At 45.1% G+C, this 25668-nt stretch overlaps 1 protein-coding gene across 2 annotated transcripts in view; it reads left to right on the forward strand.

Annotated features, from left to right (window-relative positions):
* The window catches only part of COL19A1 (collagen type XIX alpha 1 chain), a 2464374-nt gene that overhangs the window by 2062912 nt on the left and 375794 nt on the right, over positions 1 to 25668 (forward strand). For both annotated transcript variants that reach the window (XM_078648013.1, XM_078648014.1), the window contains one exon: positions 8392 to 8445. In XM_078648013.1, coding sequence (XP_078504139.1) covers positions 8392 to 8445 — 54 coding nt within the window. The remainder of the gene's footprint in view (positions 1 to 8391; positions 8446 to 25668) is intronic.

Here is a 25668-nt window from a genome sequence, read left to right on the forward strand (position 1 = left end):
AATGTTTACTAAATGTAACTATTTTTTAAAATGAACTTTATATTTTAATATATTTAAAATGTATTAATTTATTTTATATAGATATAAAAACCGATATATTGTACAACTATATTTATGACATCAATATTTTTTTCAATATTTTTTTACTTACCATTATAAATATAGGATTTCGATATTTTTGACATTGATATTTATAACTCAATATTGTGGTATGGTAATATTTTATTTGTCGATATTCTGTCACTGAAACGTATGGGCAATGGCTCTGTGTTATGCTGTGGTGCAGCATCTCTTCTTGTGGCCTTACCAGTAGGCTTCTGTCGGGCTTTCTGATTGTGCTCCCCTGTAGCACCTTAACCTTCTTCGAGGGCCTTGTACAAAGTAGAGCGGCGCTTTGACTCCGCATACACCAACTGTAGACTGCTTCTTGGGGAGCACATGGCACACACAAGCATTTTGCTGAACTTCCCCAAGCTCTCAGAGAGAGCAGTCTTGTTTCTTCGGGCACGTATCCCTTTCTTGTAGCCATTTACCGTGTCCGCTCTGGAGCACACAAATGACCGTGCCACACATGGTACTCTGTAACACACGTCTTTATTCTTTGGCTTGCAACCATTAACTGAACTCACTGAGCAGGGACCACAAGGTTCTGTACCTGATCACAAGACACAGCATCAACTATGGAGGGGATGCATGAGAGACCTCATCTTAGATGTTGGTGGCAAGGAAATGGAGCTGCAGTTTCTTCCATCCAATGGGCTTGAAATTTCCACCTTGGTTATCTTTGTAACAGTGTACCGTATCTTCTAATCATCTATCAAGCCCTGGTCACTGTCACTCCCATGCCTGGTATGGTTTTTATCTGCCTGACTCTGCCACCTCCATCCTTACATGGGCTGCTGCCCCTATGTATGTCATGTACTTTCCCTCTATAGATGTTTGTTGCAGGCACCCTCAATACATTATTGCTTCCTTAAGTGACGTGTACGATTATTCTATTACCTATGACCCTCTTTACTCCATTTGTCAAGGTCTCACCTTTCCTCTGTCCTAGTTCCTTTCTTCAATCTCTTCTGTGCTTTGATGTAACCTTAGTGTGTGATAAAGCATTACACAAGAAACACAGTGGATGGAAAGCGTGATTTCGTACGGCGAAGGGAGCTGGCTACTTTGAGAAGTTTTGCAAGGGCTGCATTTGGTTCCCCCGGCTGGCCCTCGTTATAGATCATCACTCACAATGTTAAGAAAATAACTTCAATTATCAAAATGCTTACTCTGTCACAATCAGGAAACTGTGCAATGGAAAGAGTGGGAGGTTGGTCTTCATTTTGATTAGACTAAGCTGAAAAAGTGAAAGCAGTCAGCATAATCTTTTAATATTTGGCTTGGCAGGGAATTACTATTTCCCTCATGTGAACAGCATTTAGCTTTTTATTGTACTATTTGCTTTCAGAATTTTGATAGGAAACAATTTGAAAATACAGCATTTTGGGGTGTTCTTCAGCATTTTGAATCTGCATGCATTGGTGTACTTTTTTCATTTCACTTTTGAAACATAAATGATCTTTTGAAGGCATTAATTTGTTGTTCCTAGCCAACAACGTTTTATTCCTAAACTCCTCTAAGTAAGGCTCATTTTACTTAGGCCCTCGTTACTGAAGGCGCTAGGACTTTGCTTCTTGTCAGCATAAGGGAAACATTGAGACAAAGACAAATTCTCACTTACATGATGTATTTCTTGGTGTCACTAAGTTGTGGTATGTGTATGTGTACAGGTAATGATAATCATAAATCTCGTTAATAAAACAGTACATGCTTAAGTAGTTTGAAAAGTTGCATTCTGACTATATGAAAAATACATGCAACAGTCTTAGTGGGACCTATCACTGTGCTCCCACTATAATATGGCACTGAATGTGTGAGAATGGTATGAAAGCAGATATCAGATGTAGGCTGCAGAATGGCCTTAGGCCACCCACATATGTGACTTTAAAAGAATGGCTTAAGGACTTGGCTTGCAAGCATGTGATAGTACTCAAAACCACAGCCAGCATATGTTTCAAGAACTGGATGCTAAGAAGGTCTATTTAATTCCCCTTATTGCCCAAGAAAAGGCAACTCCTCCCATTATCCACCATGCCACCCTTCACAGAATAGCTCACATGAAAGGCGTCATGTTCTCCTCTAGAGCATTACAGTTTCGAGGAAAATGCAACAAAGTGAAAAAACTAACTGGGAATCTTACAGCTCCTGATTGAAGACGACGTTTAATACTGTAATTATTAGCGAGGTACCAAACTCGCCCTGGCATCAGGGAAGAGGGTAGAGCCAAGCAAGAATATGCAGATGTAGATTCAGTGGAAATTCGAACTTCTAGTAGCAAAAGTCAGGGACAATAAGGGAATGAATGTGATGCATCCATCACTTGGAAATGCCTCCTTTTTTATGACCCAAATAAGGAACACAGAAAAAGACTCTACTTCGTCTTGGATTGGGAAACTTAGGGGCCCATTACGCTGGCGGGCAGACTTTGACTGCAAAACGACATATTCAAAGTTGTGATCTGACAAATACAACTTATGTTTTAAAAATATAAGATGTGAGGTCTGGGTTGCTGCTTCGCATATTTTATGGAGCGAGGCACCACTTACCTCTGGCTAAGGGGTCGGTACTGTACAGGTAGAGCAAACCCTGAATATGTGAAGGCAACTGTTCATCTACTAAAGTATATGCCTGTGTAATGGCCTGTTTGACCCACTTATGCATTGAGCTGAGGCCTTTTTCCCTTTATTGGAGGAACTGTAGAAAATGAACAGAGAGGGGGTTGACTGAAAGACTTTAGTACGGGAAAGATAAATGGTCAAAGCCATTTTTACATCTAAAGGGTATGGAATTTCAGATGACTAATCCTCACAGACAGGGAAAACTATCTCCTGTATGAAATGAAACTGTGATTGGACTTTGGGGATAAACTTCAGATCGAGCTGCAAAACAACTTGATCAGGAAAAAAACGCAAATAAGGGAAAGTTGCATGTAACACACTCGGTTCCCCCACACTTCCTGCCTATGTAACTGCCTCTAAAAATGCTGTTTTCGCTGAAAGTCACACATTGTCTGCCTGTTCCAAGTGCTCAAATGGATGTATTTGAAGACCTTTTAACACCAGAAATAGCACTGTGAAGTACATGGCGTTTCAAACGAAAACTATGGAGTAAGCAAGTAACCAAAGGTGTGATCTTAGCAAAATCCTCTCCCATTCTGAGAGCTTTGACTGTCACCCACTGAGCAACAAGAGTAGAAGGGGCTAGGCCCTTGACAAAATCGTCATTCAAAAATTCTAAAATCTGAAAAGGGTCAAGAGAAGCCTTCAGACCTTTCGCATGGCAACAGGAAGATAAAGAGTGCCAGTGCTACACAACACAGGCACGAGCGTGAGTTTCGTTTCCTGTGTGCTGCAGCACACCGACTGTAATGACAGGCTTCTATCAAACTAGAGAAGATGAGTTTATAGAGCCAAAATCAGTAGAGTCTCCCTGTCCATACCTACTGACCTGCTCTGATTAGCAAATATGTTTGTCTTTACCTTCTAAAGTAGCTGATGTTCCTGTTCCACAGTTTGACGATAAATGTAGACATATTGATATATGTAATGTAACGTAATGTAAAAAAATGTAAAATGTAATGTAACACATACTTATAGAGCGCGGCTGTCACCCAAAGGGTATCCTGGAGCTTTGAGCAAAACACAACCTACATGTGACATGCTTTACACAGCCCTTGGGAAAAGATGACTTTTAAGATCCTTTTTGAAAGACAGCAAGTCCTGCCTGCTCCTCAAAGACAGAGGTAAGGAATTACAAAGTTTGGCGGCCGTAAAGCTCAAAGAGCGGCCGCCCATCCTCACCCTTTTTATCCTAGGAACTGTCACTAAGAATGCCGAAGAGGACCTCAGGGTTCTAGCGGCTGAGTACCAGAAAAAGAGATCTTGCAACATCACTGGACCCAAACCGTGCAGAGCTCTGAAGACCAGGCAGGAAGCCTTAAAACAGATCCGTTGCTGAACAGGCAACCAGTGAAGATCCGAAAGTGCAAGGGAAGAGGAAGCAGAACGTGGACGGGAAAGGGCCAGCTTAGCTGCCATATTCTGAACCCGCTGCAGCTTGAAGACCAAGATATTAGGGGCCCCTAGAAGCAGTGCGTTACAGTAGTCTAACCTACTGAGGATGATACTGCGCACTACTTCAATCCTTGCTGAGGGGGGAAGTAGCGGAAGAATTTTCCGTAATGTACGGAGCAATAGCATGCATGTCGCAGTGGTTTTGTTGACAAAAGCGTCCAACTGAAGGCTGGGCCCAAACATGACACCCAGGTTACTCGCGGACCCAGCAGGCGCCACAGTGCCTAGAATGGAAATAGGCAAAAACACCTCAGGTAGAGGATGAGGCAGCCGATCCAAAGAACAATGAAGAACCTCCGTTTTCGATCCATTAAACTGGAGCGAATTCGCCGTAGAGGTCATGCAACAATGAAATGTTTCCCTAGAAACCGCATCCCCGCCTTCAAAAGAAAAAATACGTTGAGTGTCATCGGCATAGTTGATGACCGATATGCCGAATGACTTAATCAATCTGATCAACGGGCGAAGATACAGGTTAAATAGGATCGGGCTGATTGCCGAGCCCTGAGGCACGCCCTGATTCACTTTTTTAACAGCTGACCGAAAAGGCAGCAGGGCCACGGCTTGTTGCCTATTACAAAGATAGGAGGTCAACCAGTCCAAGGCCTGGCCGGTCACCCTGGCCTTCTGCAGCCTGCTTAGTAGCACAGCATGGTCAACCGTGTCGAACGCGGCCAACATGTCGAGCAGCATAAGAAATGCCGCTCTTCCCATGTCGACACGCGAACGTAGGGCATCTAAAACGGCCACCAAAGCTGACTCAGTGCCGTGGTCCGGCCTAAAGCCAAATTGGGCCTCGTCCAGGTAGGCGTTGGATTCAAGGAAGCTAGACAGGACCTTTGTGACCAATTTCTCCAATATTTTTACAGAGAAAGGTAGGAGCGAGATGGGCCTGTAATTCGCCGGGCACAAAGGATCCAAGGTGGCTTTTTTTAGCAGGGTTGAAACCACTGCGAGCTTCCAGCTGTCTGTAACCGTGGCCGTAACAAGGGACTGGCAACAGATGGAGTGAAGCGGGGAAAACAGCTCCGCCTGGAACAACTTCCAGAACTTGTGGGGTAACGGATCTAATGGAGATCCGGAAGAGACGCTATTAGCCAGCAGACAAAACTCCTCCAAGGAAGGAGTAGGAAAGCAAGTCAGCTGGGGCTGTGCTACCTCCTCCCTGAAAGCATCAAAGGCCGCTATGCCAACAGAGTCCGAGGAGGGAGGAAGTGGAGAGCTAATCGGACTAGAAACCGAAAGCCCATTCAGAATATTCCTGATTTTTTTCCTCAAAGGCAGAGGCTAAGGAGTCACATAACTCCTGGGAAGCTGGGATGGCGTTCGAGATACAGGCAGGATTAGATAGATTGTTGACTATTTTGAACAAAGTTTGAGACTTGTTCGCTGCCTTGGCCAAAGTATCCTCCAGGTACTTCGCTTTAGCACCCCTGATCAGCATTTTGTAGTCCTGAAGAGATTTTTTATAAAGCAATTTATCTGGTTCAAAATAGTGCCTTCTCCAAGCTCTCTCCGCCTGTTTACAGCGTAGTTTCTGTTGGAGAAGGTCACTAGAAAACCAGGGAGTGACCCTCATAGGCTTATATTTTGCCTTACGCAGAGGAACCACCTTATCCAGTGATTCTAGAATCTGCTGGCATAGAGCAGAATAACATTCCTCCACATTCTCCCCCAAGGTAAACGCCCTAGGAAGTAGTGTGGGTAGACTGGAACACCTCAGGATCCGCGACCATTTCCAGCTGAACTTAGGTTTACCAGGGCCGCCTTTGTTGAACGAGCCCGCTGGCAAAAGAATGGAAAAGAGGATCAGCACGTGGTCCGTCCAGCATTGATCCGCTATCTCCTTAATCGAGACCTGCGAATCATCCGCAAAAACCATGTCCAAGATGTGACCTTTTACATGGGTAGGGGAGAGCACCAGCTGCGTAAGATGTACATTACTGCAAGCTTGGCAGAGTTCTCGGTAAGCGAGGTCATGAGAACCATTAGGCCATAAATTAAACTCGCCCAAAACTAAGAACCTGGCATGTGAGTTAGACAAATCATAAATAAGATCTATCAGTTCCTGAGGGGGTGGCACAGCACTGCCGGTAGGTCTATAACAGAGTAACCCAGCAACCAGTACACCACTCTGGCCTTTTAGGGAAAAACCCCAAAAGTTCGAAGCCAGTAACCCCTTTGACTTCAAACTGTGAGAGGGCGAGTGAGTCCCTAAAAATAAAACTCACTCCACCACCTCTCCCATTTGCTCGCGGATTGTGCTTGATCGTATAGCCCGGGGGACAAGCCCATCTGAGCTCTACTCCGCTATCCGCCCTTGTCCAAGTTTCGGTCAAAAAAGTACGTCCAGCTTCGAGGATTCAATGAGAAGGGCAATCTCTGCATGATGTTTGCAGAGCGAGCGAACGTTAAGCAATCCGCAAGAAAGAGCCCCAGAGGAAGCAGAAATAGTGCCCTGTTCCCTGCCCATGCTGGAGTGGCAGCCCAGCGAGCACAACTCAACCCTGGAATACACCAGGCGAGTGGGGGCAGCATGGCTAGCGCTAGACGCGTCCGGTACGCGAACGGGCGCAAACGGGCTCATCCCCTTATACACTGAACTGCGCGGGAGTCCTGTGAGGAAAGCCTCTGGACCCGCAAAAAGATGGCGCCTGTAAAACGGCCCGACCAAGAGAACACCCACCCAAGATGGCGGCCGAAACGCAGCGAGCAGTTCCAAATCGCCCAAATAATCTGCCTAAGTCCCGCAAAGTGCGGGTGGTTCCACAATTATAGTGCAGGTAAGAGCCTGAGTATATGCCCCCAAATGTCCAAGCTACACAAAGCGCCTGCGACCTATGTGGCAGCGCAAGTATCAAGTGAGGTTAAAAGGTTAAAATAGCTGGTAGCTACAGCATAGGGTTAGCGTGCGCGCAGTAAGTAGGAAGGTCTACCTGTGACCAGAAAGGAGTGCCTTAAATGCTCTTTCCAGTGCGCGGTAGTACTGTGAGGAAAGCCTCTGGACCCGCAAAAAGATGGCGCCTGTAAAACGGCCCGACCAGGAGAACATCCACCCAAGATGGCGGCCGAAACGCAGCGAGCAGTTCCAAATCGCCCAATAATCTGCCTAAATCCCGCAAAGTGCGGGTGGTTCCACAATTATAGTGCAGGTAAGAGCCTGAGTATATGCCCCCAAATGTCCAAACTACACAAAGCGCCTGCGACCTATGTGGCAGCGCAAGTATCAAGTGAGGTTAAAATGTTAAAATAGCTGGCAGCTACAGCATAGGGTTAGCGTGCGCGCATTAAGTAGGAAGGTCTACAAATACAAAGTATTTTTTTTTTTAAAGGATGCAACCCCTCACCCACACTAAGTCGCATACTCCCCCAATTGATGCCATTTCCTATTAGACTCCTCTAAGTGGTATAGGAAAAGTAAAAGGATGGCGTACCTGTGAGTTTCATCCTATTGTCTGGACATTATGCAGTATATTAAGAAAAAGGGAACAAAGACCACCTTACTTCGTGATATATGCAATGGGCTTTGTTGGGAAATATTAACCCAGTTAGGTAATTTCAATGCTTTGATATACATCAGCGTTATTATGAAGGTCGTAGACCACAATCCTTTGTTTAAATAAGCTTAGGGACATGTATTTTTGAAGATCATAGTTGTTGAATTGCTCTTTATTGATGATAATATATTGTTGTCGGGAGTTGGCGAATATGAAGTGGTACATACATCACAGCTCTTTGTGATTATATGTTGGGCATCTGAAGTCGCCAGTTGTTAGAATCTGATGGCTGTGTAGATTGTGTAAACATATATCACAACTGAGCTTCTGGCCCTCATGTGTTAGAGTTGTGTGACCGCCTATCTGTAATGGCCGATTCTCACATATTTTCTGTTTAGTCCAATAGACCATTAAGTTTTATTAGTCAGTGCTGATGAAGAAATTGGGGGCTCAGACAGAACAAAATACCTATCCAAATCACGGGGCTATTTCAGTGATATTACAGCCCAAATTGGATGGATGGATGGATGGATGGGTCGGTGGGTGGATGGACGTGTTTTCTAAGAAGAATATCAATGGATGGATGGAAAGAAGATAAATGGAGGTAGTGACTGATGGACAGACAGACAGTCAGATGCATGCAAACATATATACAGATAAAGAGACACAAAAATAAATTCATACATTTATATATAAATATGTACATTCTTTTGCAGGGTTTACAGGGTATTCCAGGGCTACCTGGTCTGACGGGACCTACTGGGCATCCTGTAAGTATATTATCTATTGAGATGATTGGAATATTTTTTTTAACGTGCACACTTTGATATGATGTCCTCTAATGATGATCTACATATTGCAGCACTTAGGGCATTAGAATTTGGTAACTGCAACCCTAGTATGTGTTTGTGGATAAAATGTGTGTATTGCGAGAGAAAACTGTTATGCAGAAACCACGTGCTGAAGTGTTATTTAAGATTGCCGCTTATGAGTAGCTGGTCTTCGTGTAAATCTTGAAGGAACATGCAGACCATGATTCAGTTTGCCTGGCCACAACTCTCCCATCCGACCTACTGGTTCTTGCATATCAGGCTCCCTGGAGGAGATTCAACAGAAACAGGAATATTTTGACATTGCTCAATAAAACAATCAAGATCATTTGGTGCAATACAGATGCACCGTTTGAAAATTAATTTGATAATCCATATTAAGCCTAAATAGAGATGTGGTATGTTGAAACACTGTTATGCACGTCTTATTTTGGCACTATAGTTCTACTCTGCATAGAACATTGTGGTTTTAGGGGCTACCAGAGGAAGCTTATTTGTACTGCATAATAAAAAAGTATGTTGCCTCACGAGAAAGTGGAAGAGCTTCTCAAACAAATGCCATTGGGATCAAAAGTACTTATGCTTCTTAATAATAACTTATTTGTATATGAAGTACAGCATTTTTGCAGTTTCTAAGCACTCCACACAAGAAGGGTTCCTAGCACACATCGTAATGTTACTCAATTTCCCGCCTGCAAAAGGATTGAAGAATGAATTAGCCTTTTTGAAATTCAGACTCATAACCTGCAAATCACTGCATCCCTCAGAGACAAGTAGTTGACCCATGGGGCCAGCCTTCCTACACAGAAACATACAAAATGTGTACTCCTTTCCAATTGGGGAGAGGATGTGGCCTTACAGCCAAAGCTGGCCACTTTGGAACTGGGGAACCAGGTTTGAGCTTCAACATTGTATAAGTATCCTGTGATTCTGGGCAAATCACTTAATCTCCCCGTGCATCCCAAAAATGATTGTGTCCTTGTGTAACGTAACTGGTGCTGATATAAAGCTTCAGGTCGAGTTTGCGCTGTGTAAATCTGCCCAAATCAAATATCCTTCTGCTGCTGCTGGCAGTTCTGTTGTGATTCATCAGGTTTCTGTTCCTCTGAATACAATTATATCTAGAGTGAAGTAAAATACACATGGAACCCAAATCACATAGTTTTTAGGTCAAGCTAGACAGCGCATGTGCTGTCTCTTCGAGACCTGCTGTAATCTGTGGGCAGCAAGTCCATCCCCTTTCTTGCTATTGCTTTTCATTTGTTTATGTCATTGTCCTTTAAAAATCCCTGCTCGCTAGTGGTCAATCCTGCCTCTTTGTCCATCCTTACTCTCTTCTGTTCCTCCCAGAGAGCAGGGACTTAGTACTGTCTCATTCCGCCATGGTTCTTTATCTGTTCTTTGGGGGGCTATTTTTTTCTTGGTTTCCTGCTCTGTTACTATTTGTCTGTGTTCAGCTTCAGTGCCCTAGCTGCTTTCATTCAAATAAAGCATTCTTCCTCCCACCTCCTCCTAATGCCACAGTTGTGTTACTGTAGCCTTCCCCACCATGGCTCCCGCTCCATTGCTTGCTTATAATTGTAGACATACTTTATTAGCGCTGTGCCTTTTTCATGAGTGCCGTATTGGTATTACTTTCATTGTGTCTTTTCTCCGCTCCTCCCTCCCAATCAATTAGCGGGCTCCAGCCGAGTAGCGGAACCAGATGGTGTTCCCCCTCCCTGTGCTGCTAATGACACAAGCCATCTGCTGGAGTATGTCTGCACTGTGGATTTAACCCGATATTCCCCAGGAGCTTTTATTACATTGTGAGCCGCCACAATTTTATTGTTTTTCCTGTTGGCTAAAAAGCAAAGATTGGGTGAACATAGCACACGTCGACATGGACCACTTAGCAGACATACAGGCTCGAACTCCTCAATGAAACGCACAGGTAAACTCTGCGGCAAAATGGGAGGACTCCTGTTACCAAGGGACATATATTAGTATGCCTGAGACAAACAAAATAGGTTTGATAAAACCCTCCAGGCATCTCCCTATACCGTACGCCTTTGGCAGGATTTCGATTGCAAACAGTGCAGGATTCTCAAACTGCACTTCCTGGAAACATTTTAGCCCACATGACACATAGTAGAGCGGAGCTCCAATGTGCTTGCAACCAGCAGAATCTTGTTGCTTACCTTTAACCCGTGCACTCGGACTGCTACAACAGGGAAGCAGTGAGTGCAAGCACTGCTGTGTGTATGTTGTAATGTTTCGCGCCATACTCCGAGCTGAAATTGGCTCTATCAGTTGAATGTGTCAGCCGTCTTCCCATAACAAATCATTTTCCATGGCACACCTGTAAAAACACCTCCCTCCTCGCCTCCTCCTCTTCAGCCTTCATGGGTCCCGGCCAAGTTTTGGGAACTCCTCACTGGTGTGTGTGAGTCCTGTGCCCGGTTCCCGCCTCTCGCTCTCTCTTCAGAACTTAGGAGAAGAACTCCTACATACCAACATCAAGTGGGCCAAATGATCCCTTCTCCCTAAGAGCAGCAGTTAGACCTGTGTAGGCAACCCGAATGCAGGCCATCATGCAGATTGCTTCAGATGGTAAACATTTGCAGTAAACATTGCAGCCCATTTAGCTCGTTGCCTCCTAACAAGATATATATCAAAAGGCTTCCGAAGAGCAGCATTACCTGCCTCACACTGCTTCGCTACACTACACTCCTGCAGCTGGGGAATCAAATATTGAGCATTAGAAAAGCCTGTAGTTACTTTGAAGTGTGGTGAACAGATAGGTGGACCGGCCAGCAGAAGTGCAATCAACCCTCACATAGGGTAAGAATAGGGTGAGTACAGTGTAGACACGGGTAGAACCCCTTACAGCTTCGCTTTCTTTCACAGGATGTAAAATCCTGTTACATACGAAACTCTGTCAGTCAACTTGGAGCTCTAGAACCCTTGGATCACTGACTCATGCCCTTCCTTCAATCCCTTCCTTAATTGAACTGTGCGTGTTTTGAATAAGGTGCTGCATGTCTCAATTCTTAATTGTAAACAGGCTCACGTGCGAACAGTATATTCTAGCTTGATCAACAATCTAACAATTAATAACTGGCCTAAACAGGGCCGTGGCACGATTTATCAGGACTTTCTTTTGAGAATGTAAGGAAACGCCCTCTTTTGAAGAAAAACAAATGCCTTTAGTTGTGAACCTGATGCGCATGTTTGGTGGCTATCACAGGAATAACCTTCAGGGGTATGTTGAGAACTGTAGTCACAATTTTTCTGCCAGAACATATAATTTGTTTAAAATGAACTGGAAAACAAATAACGGGTAGTTAAGGTGCTCAAAGCAGTGGACAGTTTGTCGATCTTCACACTCCACACTTTCTGTATTAGTTCTCTTCTACCTCTTTTCTTTCTTCCTTTACTCTATTTTCTTCCGCTTTGTTCTTGAAGTTTCTTTCTTTTCTCCTTTCTCCTCTTTGCAATTGTTACTTCATATGCGTTTTCCTATGCACATGGTTTAAAAAACAAAATCAGGCAAAAACTCACTTAACAGCACTTTCCACCTCCATTACCTCGAGCCTGAGGGCCCGATGTAGGTAAATTAGATTTACCAATTCATAAATACCGAATTTTGCCGATTCGGTATTCATGAATCGGTAAATCTAATGTAGGTAATTTTTCTGTAAAAAATACCGAATCGGTAGGATTTGGTATTTACCGATTCAGTCATTACCGAATCGGTATTTGTCATTGATTCCTATGGGCCTTGAAGCCCATAGGATTCAATGACAAATACAGATTCGGTAATTACAGAATCGGTAAAATTACCGAATTGCCAAGGGAGACAGGGTGTCACTTTGACACCCTGTTGCACCCCTGTTTGTGGCTTGTGTGCCTTGTGGCACCCATACATGCCCTAAGGGCATGTATGTGTGTCACATGGCACAGGTGTACATGCACAGATGTGCATGTACACAGGTATTCATTATTTACCATGCAATAGTATTACATGGTAAATAACGAATCGGTAAGGGCCTGTGGCACTGTTTTCAGTGCCACCTACATATTGATTTACCGATTCGGTACATTTACAGAATCGGTATTTTACCGATTCGGTGGATTCGGTAAATTTACCGAATCGGTAAATATACCGAATCTGTACATTTTAAGGCCCCTACATCTCCATGAGGCATGAGGAAGTGTGACGCGAATGCTCCCGAATATAAGTGATTGAGATAACATCGAGTGTTTCGGCTGGAATATTATTCTTCCAACTAATACGCAGGATTGATTCAAGTAATCTATTTTGGGAAGATATTTGCCCATTTAGGCTTTACGACCACCGGCTGGTGGTTAGTGATATACTTTGTGCAACTGGTCCTGATGATGGTCCTATGGAATTAATTAACCGAAGAAGGACCGAAACGTCGATGCCTGACACCGTTTTGCTTGTATTGATATCATTTATGCCAAAAAAGAATGTATTACTCTGAAAAGTTCTTTTGTACATGGGATTTTGCTTTATCCGTGTAAATAGCATAAGGTGTTATATGCTACTGAAATCAATCAATTGTAGTAGTATCATGTTGCCATGCCTGAATCTTGATAAAATATTCTAACAAAAAAGACTGCTGAGAAATAAAAAAACAGTAAAAATACTGTATCTACCTTGCTTTTGGTGAATGATTGATCACTTTTAGTGATGGTATTAATTAATGAAGTTTGTTTAAATAATTCCTTTGAGGATAATTGTAAATCTGTTATTGTGTGCCTTGTGGCACACATACATGCCCTAAGGGCATGTATGTGTGTCACATGGCACAGGTGTACATGCACAGATGTGCATGTACACAGGTATTCGTTATTTACCATGCAATAGTATTACATGGTAAATAACGAATCGGTAAGGGCCTGTGGCACTGTTTTCAGTGCCACCTACATATTGATTTACCGATTCGGTACATTTACAGAATCGGTATTTTACCGATTCAGTGGATTCGGTAAATTTACCGATTCGATAAATATACTGAATCTGTACATTTTAAGGCCCCTACATCTCCATTTGCAAATACCGGTCGGTAACGGCCGAAATCGGCCGTTACCGACCGGTATTTGCCGACCTACATCTGGCCCTAAGTCCCTTGAATTCCTTTGCATACATCGGAAGGTTCCCCTGCAATTTTTGTTTACATATATATAGGTTTTGCCTTAACTGTGTGCATCAATCTATTTTGTGCTCATTCACGTGATGTTGTTTTCCTGTTTGCTTATTTGTTATTGATACTCACAAAGGCAAACACGAACTGGCTCCAAAGGATGCCGTCCTTAATGTTGATTAAAGGCAGCACGTGGAAGGGAGGCCGCATTCCACACAGTGGACTGGGCTAGATGTGAAGTTAATATGGGTAACGTTTATAAATCCTTTCCTTGCACTTACATGAAGTATTACGCTGTTGCTCCTTCGCAATAAAGATACTGCCCAGGACATTGTCTTCCCAAGACATTTAGGTCATCAAAAGCTTCCCAATGCACATAAGCGTGCACAAGGCAACTAAACCTTAGTATATACCCGAATTATTACTTTGGGGCACTGTCCAAGCGGTCATGGCAACATATTTAGAAGACACCATCTCTACAAGGATTACAACTTGTTTCTTTTGCTCTAGATATGTCGGTGTTTACCATCCCCAGGAATTGTTATGGTAGGGATCCCCTGCAAGTGACTGCTTTAGCAACTGAAGGATGGCATTGTTTGATGCAAGAGTGCAGTTGCTGCCAGGTACAGGAGGGGCATAAAAGTGTTTGTTTTTTCCAGAGTTTTAGATAGCGCGAACTAGACCCAAATCGGGTATCAGAGCGCCTTACATAGCACCAGTTACGTTACATGAGGACGCACATTCATTTTTGTTAGGCACAGGGAGTTTAAGTGATCTGCCCAGAATACCAGGATGCTTGGCGTCGTTATCGAGACTCGAACCCAGATCCCCAGGTCCGAGGTTGAGCGCCCTAGCCGTTAGTGCACAAGATTACTGATTTAAAGGAACATCTAGTCCACTGTCTGATAATCTTCCTGATTTACAATCTATCTGTGACCTCTCTATCCATCGATCTAGCTATCTATGTAGCTTTCTTCTGTCAGTTTGTATACCTGTCGTTTTCAGGGCACAAGTCCTAAAAATAGAAGTGGGGGGACGCTGTCACCGGAAGTGACGTCACGACAGGAAGTGACGTCACGAAAGGTGACTTGCACCATCGGGCTCATTGCCTCCCCTCGTTCACCCTTAGATGCGATTGCATCTGAGAAGTCAGCGCGTGAGCAGCGTGCTGTCAGCTCCGAGCTCCTCGTCCCAGAGAGGCCAAAGAGTGAAGTCCAGCTGTATGGCAGGGGGGACGGCACTCACCCAGTAAAATAAGTGGGGGGACGAAGTCCACCAGCGTGGTACCCCGACTCGAGCCCTGGTCGTTTTGCTTGTCCCTCTGTCTTGTAACCGGCTGCTGCTTTATTTGTGTGTCCCGCCTTCCTGTTCGTTCAAGTATCCAAATATGTATCTTCCCAAATATGTATCCATCCTATATATATCTTTTGTCTTTCTTAATCTGTCCTTCTTTAACAGCTCAAATTAATTGTATATTTCCCTATAATAATTCATCACTAATCCTTGTTTGGGTCCGGAGTAGCATGTTTCTCACCGAAAAACACATACACGCCTCGTCAGGGGTAATAAGCACTTTCTAAATACAATTACAATTACAGGACACCACATCCAGCCACAACACTCCAAGCATAAACACATGGGTAAAATACATTGCCATTTACAACGCAAATAGCAATAACTCTCGCAAATGCAAAACCTATTGCATTGCAAATGCTTGTTTCTACCTGTAGGTGTGTCTTAGATGGAACTACACCTGCATTTGTGGAGAAGCGTGGAGAAGCGTGGCTCAGTGGTTAGAGGCGGCAGACCCGGAAGCTGAGATCGACCGTGGACCAGGGTTCGATTCTCCGCCTCGGCGGGTCTCGGGCTCAAAAATTCCACGGACTCGACAATTCTCGCTCCGGTGCCTACTCGACTCACGGGGTCACACTCTGCGACTCTGGGCAATAGCTTGCTTAGTCTCCACAACGGCCCCTCGCGGCGGGATGCCTGGCTTTCACCTTGTGGACACCCTGCCGGGGTATCTCACAGGGGAATACCAGGACGGGTTCCCTAAGCAAGCGCTTAGATACCGTGTCGGTGATTTGCGCTATATAAATACATGTACATTTACATTTCAAAGACTAATTAATGAAGCACTTCTTTACGTGGTTGTGCCTTATTCCAGGAGTATGACAGTGCCACATAACCTACTCCAAGAGAAGACACACCGAAACCAAGAGTAAGACACAGCAACTCAAAGAAAAAATGCCTTGTGAACCTGATCCAAAGTATACAATGCCTCCTTGCTGAAGAAGCGGAGTAAAAGTAGTTGTATAACATCTGTTCGTTGACTTTCACTGGCACTCGCAGCGAGTACTAAAGGGAGACTTATAAATCGAAATATATTTAGCTCTGGCGTATATCCAGAACCGTGGTGTGTGCAGTGTACATACAAATTACATGTTTTCACCAGAAGAGATTCATAAACAGTACAGCAGCAGAGTTTTAGTGCCAGTCTGTCAGCAGTTTCTGTACTGGTCCGCACGCAGGATTTCATTACCAATAGTCCACACAAGTGTCAGGGTGAATGCTACAGCACTATTTCAGGGTTCGGAACATTTTGATGACTGTACTGCAACTATTACCTTCCTCTCCCTCAAATTGTAAAGCGCTCTGATATCCTTCGGGATCATGTTCGCGCTATATAAAACTTTATAAATAAAATAAAATAAAATAAATAAACCGTAATATTCCTCTTCCTTTTCCAGGTGGCGAGGACTCATAAATCAAGCTCACCTAGCCCTAGTTTCACAAGTTGATTTTTTCCTCTAAGGGACATAAAACAAGTAAAACTCTACTGCAGACCTCAATCTGCATGTACCATGAAGGCAAGTTCTTTAAAACTGCGTACTTTTCCACAAAAGAAGACGTATCAGCATTGATAGTCTTGTGAACATTATTACGATGTATGAACTTACTAGGCTATTTTAGTAAATCCTGTTATAAAGGGTGCTGGGAGCGGAGCAATACGTACTTTTGATTGTGATTAAAAGGAACCTGATGGCTAATCAAACTCTTTTGTTCAGACCAACACGGCATTCATGAACTATATAATTTTCTCTCAGCCGTGGAAAAGTTATTTATGACACACAAATCACAATTTCGCGTTTCTGTGGGTGGATAACTTGGTTTTCATCCATTCTTTCACAAACAAGCTATTTTAGGTACATATTCCAAGACATATTCTGCCAGTTATGTGCTGTTTGAGCTTTAGGGTCATTTTAGACAATAATAGTAAGATTTCAATTATAGTACATTGTGCGTGTGGTTAACTTAAAAGGAAATCGAGCACTTAGTTGTTGACTTCGAAGTTACAAAAATTAGCCCGGATGTTAGAATTAATTGATTCAAAAGCACCATGTCACTGAGGTTGACAGGAGCATAGCGGCCTACTATTCAAATCCTTTGTCCATTTTCCCCCACCAGCGTCCTTCTTGTTGCCTTTTATTATGCAGATTTCTCTCAGCTCAAGTAGGAGAGATTATGTATTTTTCCAATCTTTTTTCATTTAATACAATAGCCCATCAACAGCAGAAGAAGCTGCATTAGTGCCTTTCAGAGGGTTGTTTTAATTGTGTTTTGCTGCTTTACATGTGCCGTAGTATAACATTGTTCAGTTGTGCATTTAGCTTCTATATCTAAATACACTTTATGAATCTGTTAATATTATTTAATTTTCTGAGCTTTTGTGGACCTCCTAGGGAGGCTTTGCAAAACCCTTGTCTTGGGAACCACGGACAACCCAGGGTAGGTAGCCCATGGGCTACTGCCCTACACTCCCCTAACCACCTTTAAATTCAGTATTTAGAGGCCCACCCCAACACCAGAGAGACAGATTTGTCTAACTGGGAACAGAAGAAGGACAAAGAAGAGCCGTCACCGTGAGAACAAATGACCCACACCAAACTTGACAAAAAACCCTGCCTGGTGGCTGGTATCTTGACAATTGCAAAAAACAGACTCACCCAAAAGCTGTGTGTTAGAAACGGGATCTCTGGTTGGCTAAGGTTTGCGCCAAAGCCAGGCAGAGACCACCACTCTAGTCAGGGCTGGGGAGTTACAAGCCAAAGATAACCCCTGCTCACCCCCTTGGTAGCTTGGCACGAGCAGTCAGGTTTATCCCGGAGGCCATGTGTAAAGCATTTGCGCATGCACACAGCAACAACATCCCAGGCACACTACAAAAGGAACTCTACACAAGGTTATATCAAAAATAGCCTTTGTATTATCAAAACACAGTATAATAGTAAACACATAATATACATGGTGCCACCTGGCACTAGGTCATATCTACAAGGGAATTATTTACACATGACAGGGCCACGTGGACCACTGTCAGGACCATCACAAAGCAAACTTAGTAAAGGTAAAACAGATCATAAACGTAGAACCTGTAAACACTGGTACTCACTGTACTTAGCATCAGCCTATAACATAAACTACATAATGCACAGTCTCACATCAGGCGCGAATTACATTCTGCGCCAACCTCACCAGCATAAACACATTATGCAATTCTCTCATAAGTCTAAGCCCATTAGACCCCAACTTCCTAAGCGTAACTCACATTAGGGGCGTAAATCACACAGTGAAACATAATCTCACTAGCATAAACCAGAATATGCAAAACAACCTCATAATCATAAACCACAGTTTAGAGGTATCAAACAGGGTAAATAAAACATACTGCACACATTACATTTCCTAGCACCACCATCACATTAGGGCCTGGTGCTCCATAAATCTAACAATCCCCCTGGCCAACTGGCCACCTCAAAAAGGGGCTCAAATGCCCTATGTCCAAAGAGTCAAGGCTGCTGTCTAGGCTGCGAAGGTCAAGGGTGCTCTCTTTGCGCAAACCTAAACGTTGCAGCTGCCCACTACTTGCTGGGCAGCTGGGAAAAGTATGGGGCAAAGGAGTGCATCTCACTCCTTAGTCAAAACATGCCCCCTAAGAACTGTGCCCCTAAACGGTGCAGCTGACACTAATTGCTGCACAGCCGTAAATGATGGGGAAGGTCCAGCACCTCTGGGCCACTCCTCTCCCTCTCAGGGACTTTCTCAAGAACTGCGCCACACGTTGCAGCTGCCCGTGCTGGTGCGGCGCAGCTGGGGATAGAACAAAGGGAGCCCTGGCACAACTGTGTCCTCTGGGCCTTGCTGGGGCTCCTAACAAAATGTTATTCCTGTTGGAACCACGCACAGGCTCTGAGAATAATCATGTCCCCAACGTTGGAGCCACATGGGGCTCTGGAACAAATACTGCAAAGCATTGGAGCCACACGATGCTCTGTGAATAAATATGCCTCCATGGAGCGTGCTGGTTCCTGAAATAATCATGCCCCCAAGTGTTGCGGTGGCCTGCAACTGTGGCGCCGATGTGAAGGTCAGCCCCACACTGGGGCACTGAAAAAGGGGTCACGGGCCCCTCTGGCTCTAAACAATAAAAGCATGGGCCTCTCTGGGTCCTCTACGTACCAATGGCAACAATGGTGGAGCGGCCTGCTCTCTGGCAGGACCGCTCGGGATCTGTGCCTCGAACGGCACAACCCCGCCCCCTCGAGCCCTCCCTCACCAGCTCCTGGCGGGGGTAGGACTCCGGTCCAGCTTCTCTCCTCTTGCTTGGTGCGGGGAATCCGCGGGGCTCTCTCCTCACTATGAGAGCCCCACACACTGTTACCACCGAGGACCGACTGAAAGAGAGCCCGCGAGGCTCTGTGCGGCTTCTTACCGGCCGTGGGAAGCGGAAGTGGAGCACAGGAGGCTCCGGCAGGCGTCCCATTACTCGCGGGGCTTCCCTTCCTTCATGGAAACCCCGCCCAAGGGGGACGTCACCGGGCTTGCTTTCTGGGTCGCGCTAGGCAGCGGCCCGGAGGGGATTCCTCTCGCGGCTCGCGGTGGTTAGACGCGGGGTGGGCACCCACTCGATAAATAAGACAAAGTCACGCGCACTAATCAAGAAATGCAAGCGAAGACGCAGGGTGGACACCTGCAATCAAAATCACTAATCGGGGTAGGCAAACCCCTTGGCAGCATCACGGAGGAATCCCTCCGGTGGGGATTCCCTCCAACGAGGCAAACAGCATCGCGCTGCTCAGCTGACGCTCCTCCTCAGCTGGGCAATTAAAGGATAGCGCTTCCAGGCGCTAGATGAAGCCAAAGTCCTGGGGCAAGGAGAATAAAGCAAATGGTCCCAGAAGTCCTGGAGGCATCAGTGGGGCAATGTAGGGCCCAGGGTACAGCAGACAGGGCCCCTCCAGCAAGGAGGCAGCCCCCATGGTGCCTCCTGGGCCCCACTAGCAGCAAGCCCCCCTCTGTCAGGATCCAAAAGCAGAACAATTTCATGGGTCACAGCCCCTTCTTTTATACAGCATTTCCTTTGTCTCACAGTGTAGGGCATGGGAGAACCAGATATATTTATTTTTATTTAGTTTCTTATATAGCGCAGGAATTCGACCCCCGGAGGGGTATCTGCGCGCTTACGTTCTTACCATAAGCTAAACTAAACAAGGATACACAGGCAGAAATACTGGAAAGACTACCAGGTCAGAAAAAAATGAGTCTTTAGGCATTTCCTAAATGCAGTCAAACTGGAATTTAGCCTAAGGGTGAGGGGCAGGGAGTTCCAAAGAATAGGGCCTTTATAAGATAGAGCTCGGCCTCCCTGTCTCTCCTTTTTGATCCTAGGTACTTGGAGCAGAGCTTGACTCTTAGAGCGCAAAGAGCGACCTGGCTCATAGAGTCTGAATATTTCGGATAGGTATCTGGGGCCAACTCCAAACAGGCATTTATGAATAATGCAACAAATCTTAAATTTCACCCTCTGGCGAATGGGTAGCCAGTGTAACTTGTTTAACAAAGGGCGAGATGAAGATCTGGCTGGGACATTTCGAATCAGCCTGGAAGCTGTGTTCTGAGCTACTTGTAGCCTGCCCAACTGTTCTTCATTGGCGGAAATGAGCAGCCCATTGCAGTAATCAAGCCTGCTAATTACCAATGTCTGTACTAAGGTTTTTCTGTGGCTATCTGCTAAGTAGGGAAATATCCTCCTCAATAGTCCAATGACACTCAGACAAGATCCTGTTACCTGGGTAGCATGATCTTTAAGTATCAAAGATCGATCCAGCTTGACCCCAAGATTTTTCACTGTCTCCTTTGGACAAGGGGCAGGGCCTAAGTCAGGAGGCCACCACTCAGGTGACCAGAGGAGCGGGGCATCTCCGAAGAGCATGACCTACGTCTTTCTCACATTGCACTGCAGGCAATTGGAGGTCATCCTGCTGGATATGGCTCTCATTCCTGCAGCAAAGGAGCTTTTAACTAGTGTCATGGTCTGGAAAGGGAACAAAAGCTGGGTGTCGTCAGCGTAGGATATTGGTGTGAACCCGTACTCTCTCACAATTTCCGCCAAGGGGGCCACATACACATTAAACAATGTGGGGCTTAAGCATGAGCCCTGTGGAACCCCCTTGGTGAGCTCCCTAGAGGTGGAAAAGTGGGAGCCTAATCGAACACTTTGTGAGCGGCCAGTGATGAAACTCTCTAGCCATGATAAGGCCACTCCGTCGATCCCTACCCTCTTCAGACGACTGATAAGAATGTCCTGTGACACCGTGTCGAAGGCAGCGGACAAATCTAACAGCACCAGAATCATGGAGCCTCCTCTATCCTGTGCCATCCGGATGGTATCGGTCACGGAGAGGAGAGCTGACTCTGTGCTGTGATTTGGTCTGAACCCAGATTGAGAAGGGTCCAGACCGTCCGCTGCCTCGATGAATTTAGACACGTGTGTATTGACATGCATCTCCGTCATCTTACTCAGATGGGGCAGGAGGGAAATCGGACGGAGGTTGTTAAGGTCTGACCATGGTAGCGCCGTGTTTTTACGAATAGGGTTCATAACTGCCCTTTTCCAGACACTGGGAACCTGCCCTTCCTTGAGGGAAAGGTTGATCAGGGTTTGAAAGCTCGGGGCTAGTAAGCTACCCAAAGAGGCTATCATCTTTGCAGGCAGGAGGTCTGTGGGTGATCCTGATTTAATTTGGCTATATAGGGCAATGACTTCGGACAGGCTAACCTCTGGAATCGAGGTAAACCGGCAGCTTTCATATGTTGGTAGTCGAGGAAAGGAAGAATTAACATTGTTCTTGATAATTGATGCCTTGGTGATTTTGTCATAAATGAGTTCAATCTTGTTCTCAAAGAATGCGGAAATATCATCGCATAGAGTTTGAGAAAAATCATCAGGGCTTTCACACGCTGTGGGCTTAACGAATGATTGGAGAATTTTATAAAGTTCTCTTGCTGAGTTCCCTGCTTCTGTTATTTGTAACGCAAGACTATTTTTCCTAGCTTGTTTTACATGTTTGTGATAATTTGATTGGGCCTCCAGATATAGCTTTTTACTGGCAGGTGTATGTGTTTTTCTCCATGTCTTCTACATTGCTGCTTCTCTACCTTCAGATCTTCAGTATACCAGGCTTCCTGCTTAGAATTGGGATACAACTGGTTCAGGGGAGCTGTTGAGCACTTTGTTTTGCTCAGCTCCTCTCTCCCTTTCACAGGGCAGGCCAGGGAGATCAGACGCGCCACAGGAGGTGGAGCCAGCATTGTGGAGTGAAGCATTTAGCGCCGAGACACCGCAAGGTATTTGTGTGCTTTAGAAATTTTATAAATAAATAAATAAGGCACAGCCCTATTCAGGTCCCAGGTGCAACTCCTCCCTCCCATCTACATACAGATCTTCCTATTCACCACCGGGCAGACCCATCCTGGCTCCTGGAGCCACCCACATCATCCAGCACCTGTCAATCACAAGACAGACATGCAATTCACGTCAGGCAGGCAGCCACACTGCACACAGAAATGCAAACTTCTAAAAGTGGCACTTCTCCACTAGTCGTCAAAAAAGGATTGTTGTGCTGTTCCACAGGAAGGGTTAGTGAAAGTCACACTAGAGCTGGAGTCCTCTGTGTCCCAAAGAGATCTACAGATGGAAATCCATTTGTTGGATTTTAATGCCCTCACACACCCTTTCAGGTGTCATGCTTCATCATATGGGCTGCTCCTCGTTGGGTCGGCGGTGCAATACCCAACGGGCTCACCTCAAAGAGGGGCACTTTATCGGAGATCTTTTATCCAACAGCCGTATAGTGCTCAGATTTCTTCTTGAGTTTGTGTACCATTTATTGACTCCGTGTCTACACAAAAGCTTAACACCCCCTTATGATAAGCCTAAACTGCTCTACGAAAAAATAGAGCACTTGGGATTATTAAAGTAATTCTTGTAAACCAATAAGGTTTAACTGGTCTTTTTGCATGGTGTTCCCATACATTGCCCCGCTACATAAAATGTCTGCATTGGGGTTTTGGAAGATGAGGCAGGATCCAAATTTCTTAGCTGCACATATTTTATCAATTTTTACAGTTTTGGGGTACGTTCAGCAGGTGATGCTTGCTTGTCATTGGTTCTCTTCATCAGCAGAGTCTGAATGGAATTATGCTGATTCAGACTGAGCAAGCATGAGCAGGATGCGTGGTTAGAAAAGCTGCGAGCATGACTTGGTGCCAGAAGTGTCAGATAGGTTTACAATGTGATATCTTATACATGTTTGATCCAGTTGTGCTGCTCAGTTGATCTGGCTTCCATGGATAATGTTTAGTGAATATTTGCTTTGTCAAACTGAAAGTGCTGGCTAATCCCACACTTTTCAGATTGGTCTCTCCAGCCCCAGTTATGTCATGGTTTTATCAGTCAATGTCTAAATGAAGGTGAGAAGACAATGAAGGTTTTTATGTTGAAGAGACGGAAAGAGCAGGTAAAATCTCTGAGTGTGAGTGAAGCCACTCTAAAGTTTAATGCAGGGAAGAACAGCTGACAGATTCATTTGATGACTTCACCTGGCTGATTATCCAGTTGTGAACCATTTATTAAACTAAATTGCTGCAAAGGTTAATGATCATAAGCGTAGATTGAATTACCTCAGAACAGACTCAGAACAGGCCCATTGAAGCTGCAGTTTGAAGCCTTTTGAGGACGGGTAAACTCTGAATGGTAAAAGGTGCTAGAAGTGCTCAACAACATGAGACTATCAATTATATTAATTTGGAGCGTCAGTCTAGCTGGGACTAGTGATTTTCTAAAACTGCACCAGGGGTACTCCAGAATTTCAATCCCAAAACCTATATTCAACAGTTGAGGTTTGTCCTCAAACTTAGGAAATCTTCAGACTGGTCACCATATGACTAACAGGCAAATGCATCAAAGCAAAAACCGGTCGCAAACGGGCAGATTCTCAGAATTTGCCCCTTTGCGACCGGTATTTTTGCATTTGGGATGCATCATTCCAAATGCAAAAATCGCAATTTAAGGAATCTCTAAATTGAGATTCCTTAAACCGCCATTGCATTTAAGGAATCCCAAATTGAGATTCCTTAAATGCAATGCATTAAAGTTTAAAAAAATAGCGTTTTCGCTAATAGGAGTAGCAAATTACCATGAAGCTGAACTTCATGGTAATTTGCAAAGACTTTAAAAAATGCACTTTTGTGCATTTTTCAAAGTTTCATGTTGCACACACACATGCCCTTAGGGCATGTGTGTGTGCAACATAAGTGCGAAGATCAATTTCAGGGGTGCAACATGGTGTCATTTTGACACCCTTGCACCCTTGAAATTACATGAGCAATTTGCGAGTACCTACTGGTACTCGCATATTGCTCATGCAATCTCCAATTCATTCCTATGGGCCTGGAGGCCAATAGGAATGAATGGGACAGCATTCCTTAATTGCGACTAGCAATTTGCCTGTAGCAATTAAGGAATGTTTAGGAATCGCTATTTTTATAGCAATTCCTACATGCATAGGTTTTTGCGATTCCTTAATTGCGATTCCTTAATAATCGCAATTAAGGAATCGCAAAAGCCTACGTTGATGCATGTGCCAGTAAGTCCAAAAACTGGCCTGTTACAGCAAATGGTAGACTCCTTTTTGGGTCTCGCTGGTAATGCATCCGCAAGGATGCATGTGTCCAGCTGGAGACGTATAGTGATCAGTCTGGGGGGAAGGAGGACAAGAGGGTGTACGAGCTTTTGCTCCTGGATTCGTGTGCGCGAACGCGCACGTTCCGTCCTGCGCCGCGCGCCGTGCACTATCCTCCCTTACTCTCAGCCAAACAGCCTAACACGCATGCATGCACACAGACACACACACACACACACACGCGCGCACACACACTTACTTACACACACACACGCAGGCACCCAGACGCAGGCAGACACATACAGGCAACCCCCTCTCCCCTCCCCTCTCTTACCTAACCGGGCTTGGCACGCAGATTTAACATCGTGGACACGCATGCCCCGTCTCCCGGCGCCGTGCACTTCTCCTGTCTGTCCCACATTCACACAGCGCCTCTCTCATTCACGCACGCAGCCCCCCCTGAACACACACACAGACACGCACATACACACACCCGCCCCCCCAACTAAGCCCCACTCACCCATCGACGTCCTCAGTCGCCCCTCCTGACTTCTGCAGCCACCGCGCGACAGCCGTGACGCTCCCGAACTTCCGGTTTCGGGACGTGCACGCTCACAGCTTGTTTATTTTTTTTTTTGTGTTGAATGTTCGGGGTGTTTAGTTGTACGAAGTCACCCTGTCTTCGCTGGGTTCTTGTTGACCACAGCTACTTATGGTTGTACAGTATGATGTCAAATGGTGGCTTCGTCGGATTTGCCTCCACCCAGCGCGAGCTGTGCGAAGTTCTCTGCCGGGGGCAATAAAATGTGTTTTTTGAATCCAGGAAGCTCTGCTTTCCTTTACTCACCCTACCCACCCCTCCTTTCCCAGGGTCTGCGTGACCGCAAAGCTCACACCACAGGGGGGCTTCTGAGAAGACAGTAGTGGCTCCAAGGGAGGTGGAATGAGGCTTCGAGGAGGGGTAAAAGGCCCCTTGGATGGGGGCT

This window comes from Lissotriton helveticus, chromosome 6, assembly GCF_964261635.1.
Source record: "Lissotriton helveticus chromosome 6, aLisHel1.1, whole genome shotgun sequence".
Lineage (NCBI taxonomy): Eukaryota > Metazoa > Chordata > Amphibia > Caudata > Salamandridae > Lissotriton > Lissotriton helveticus.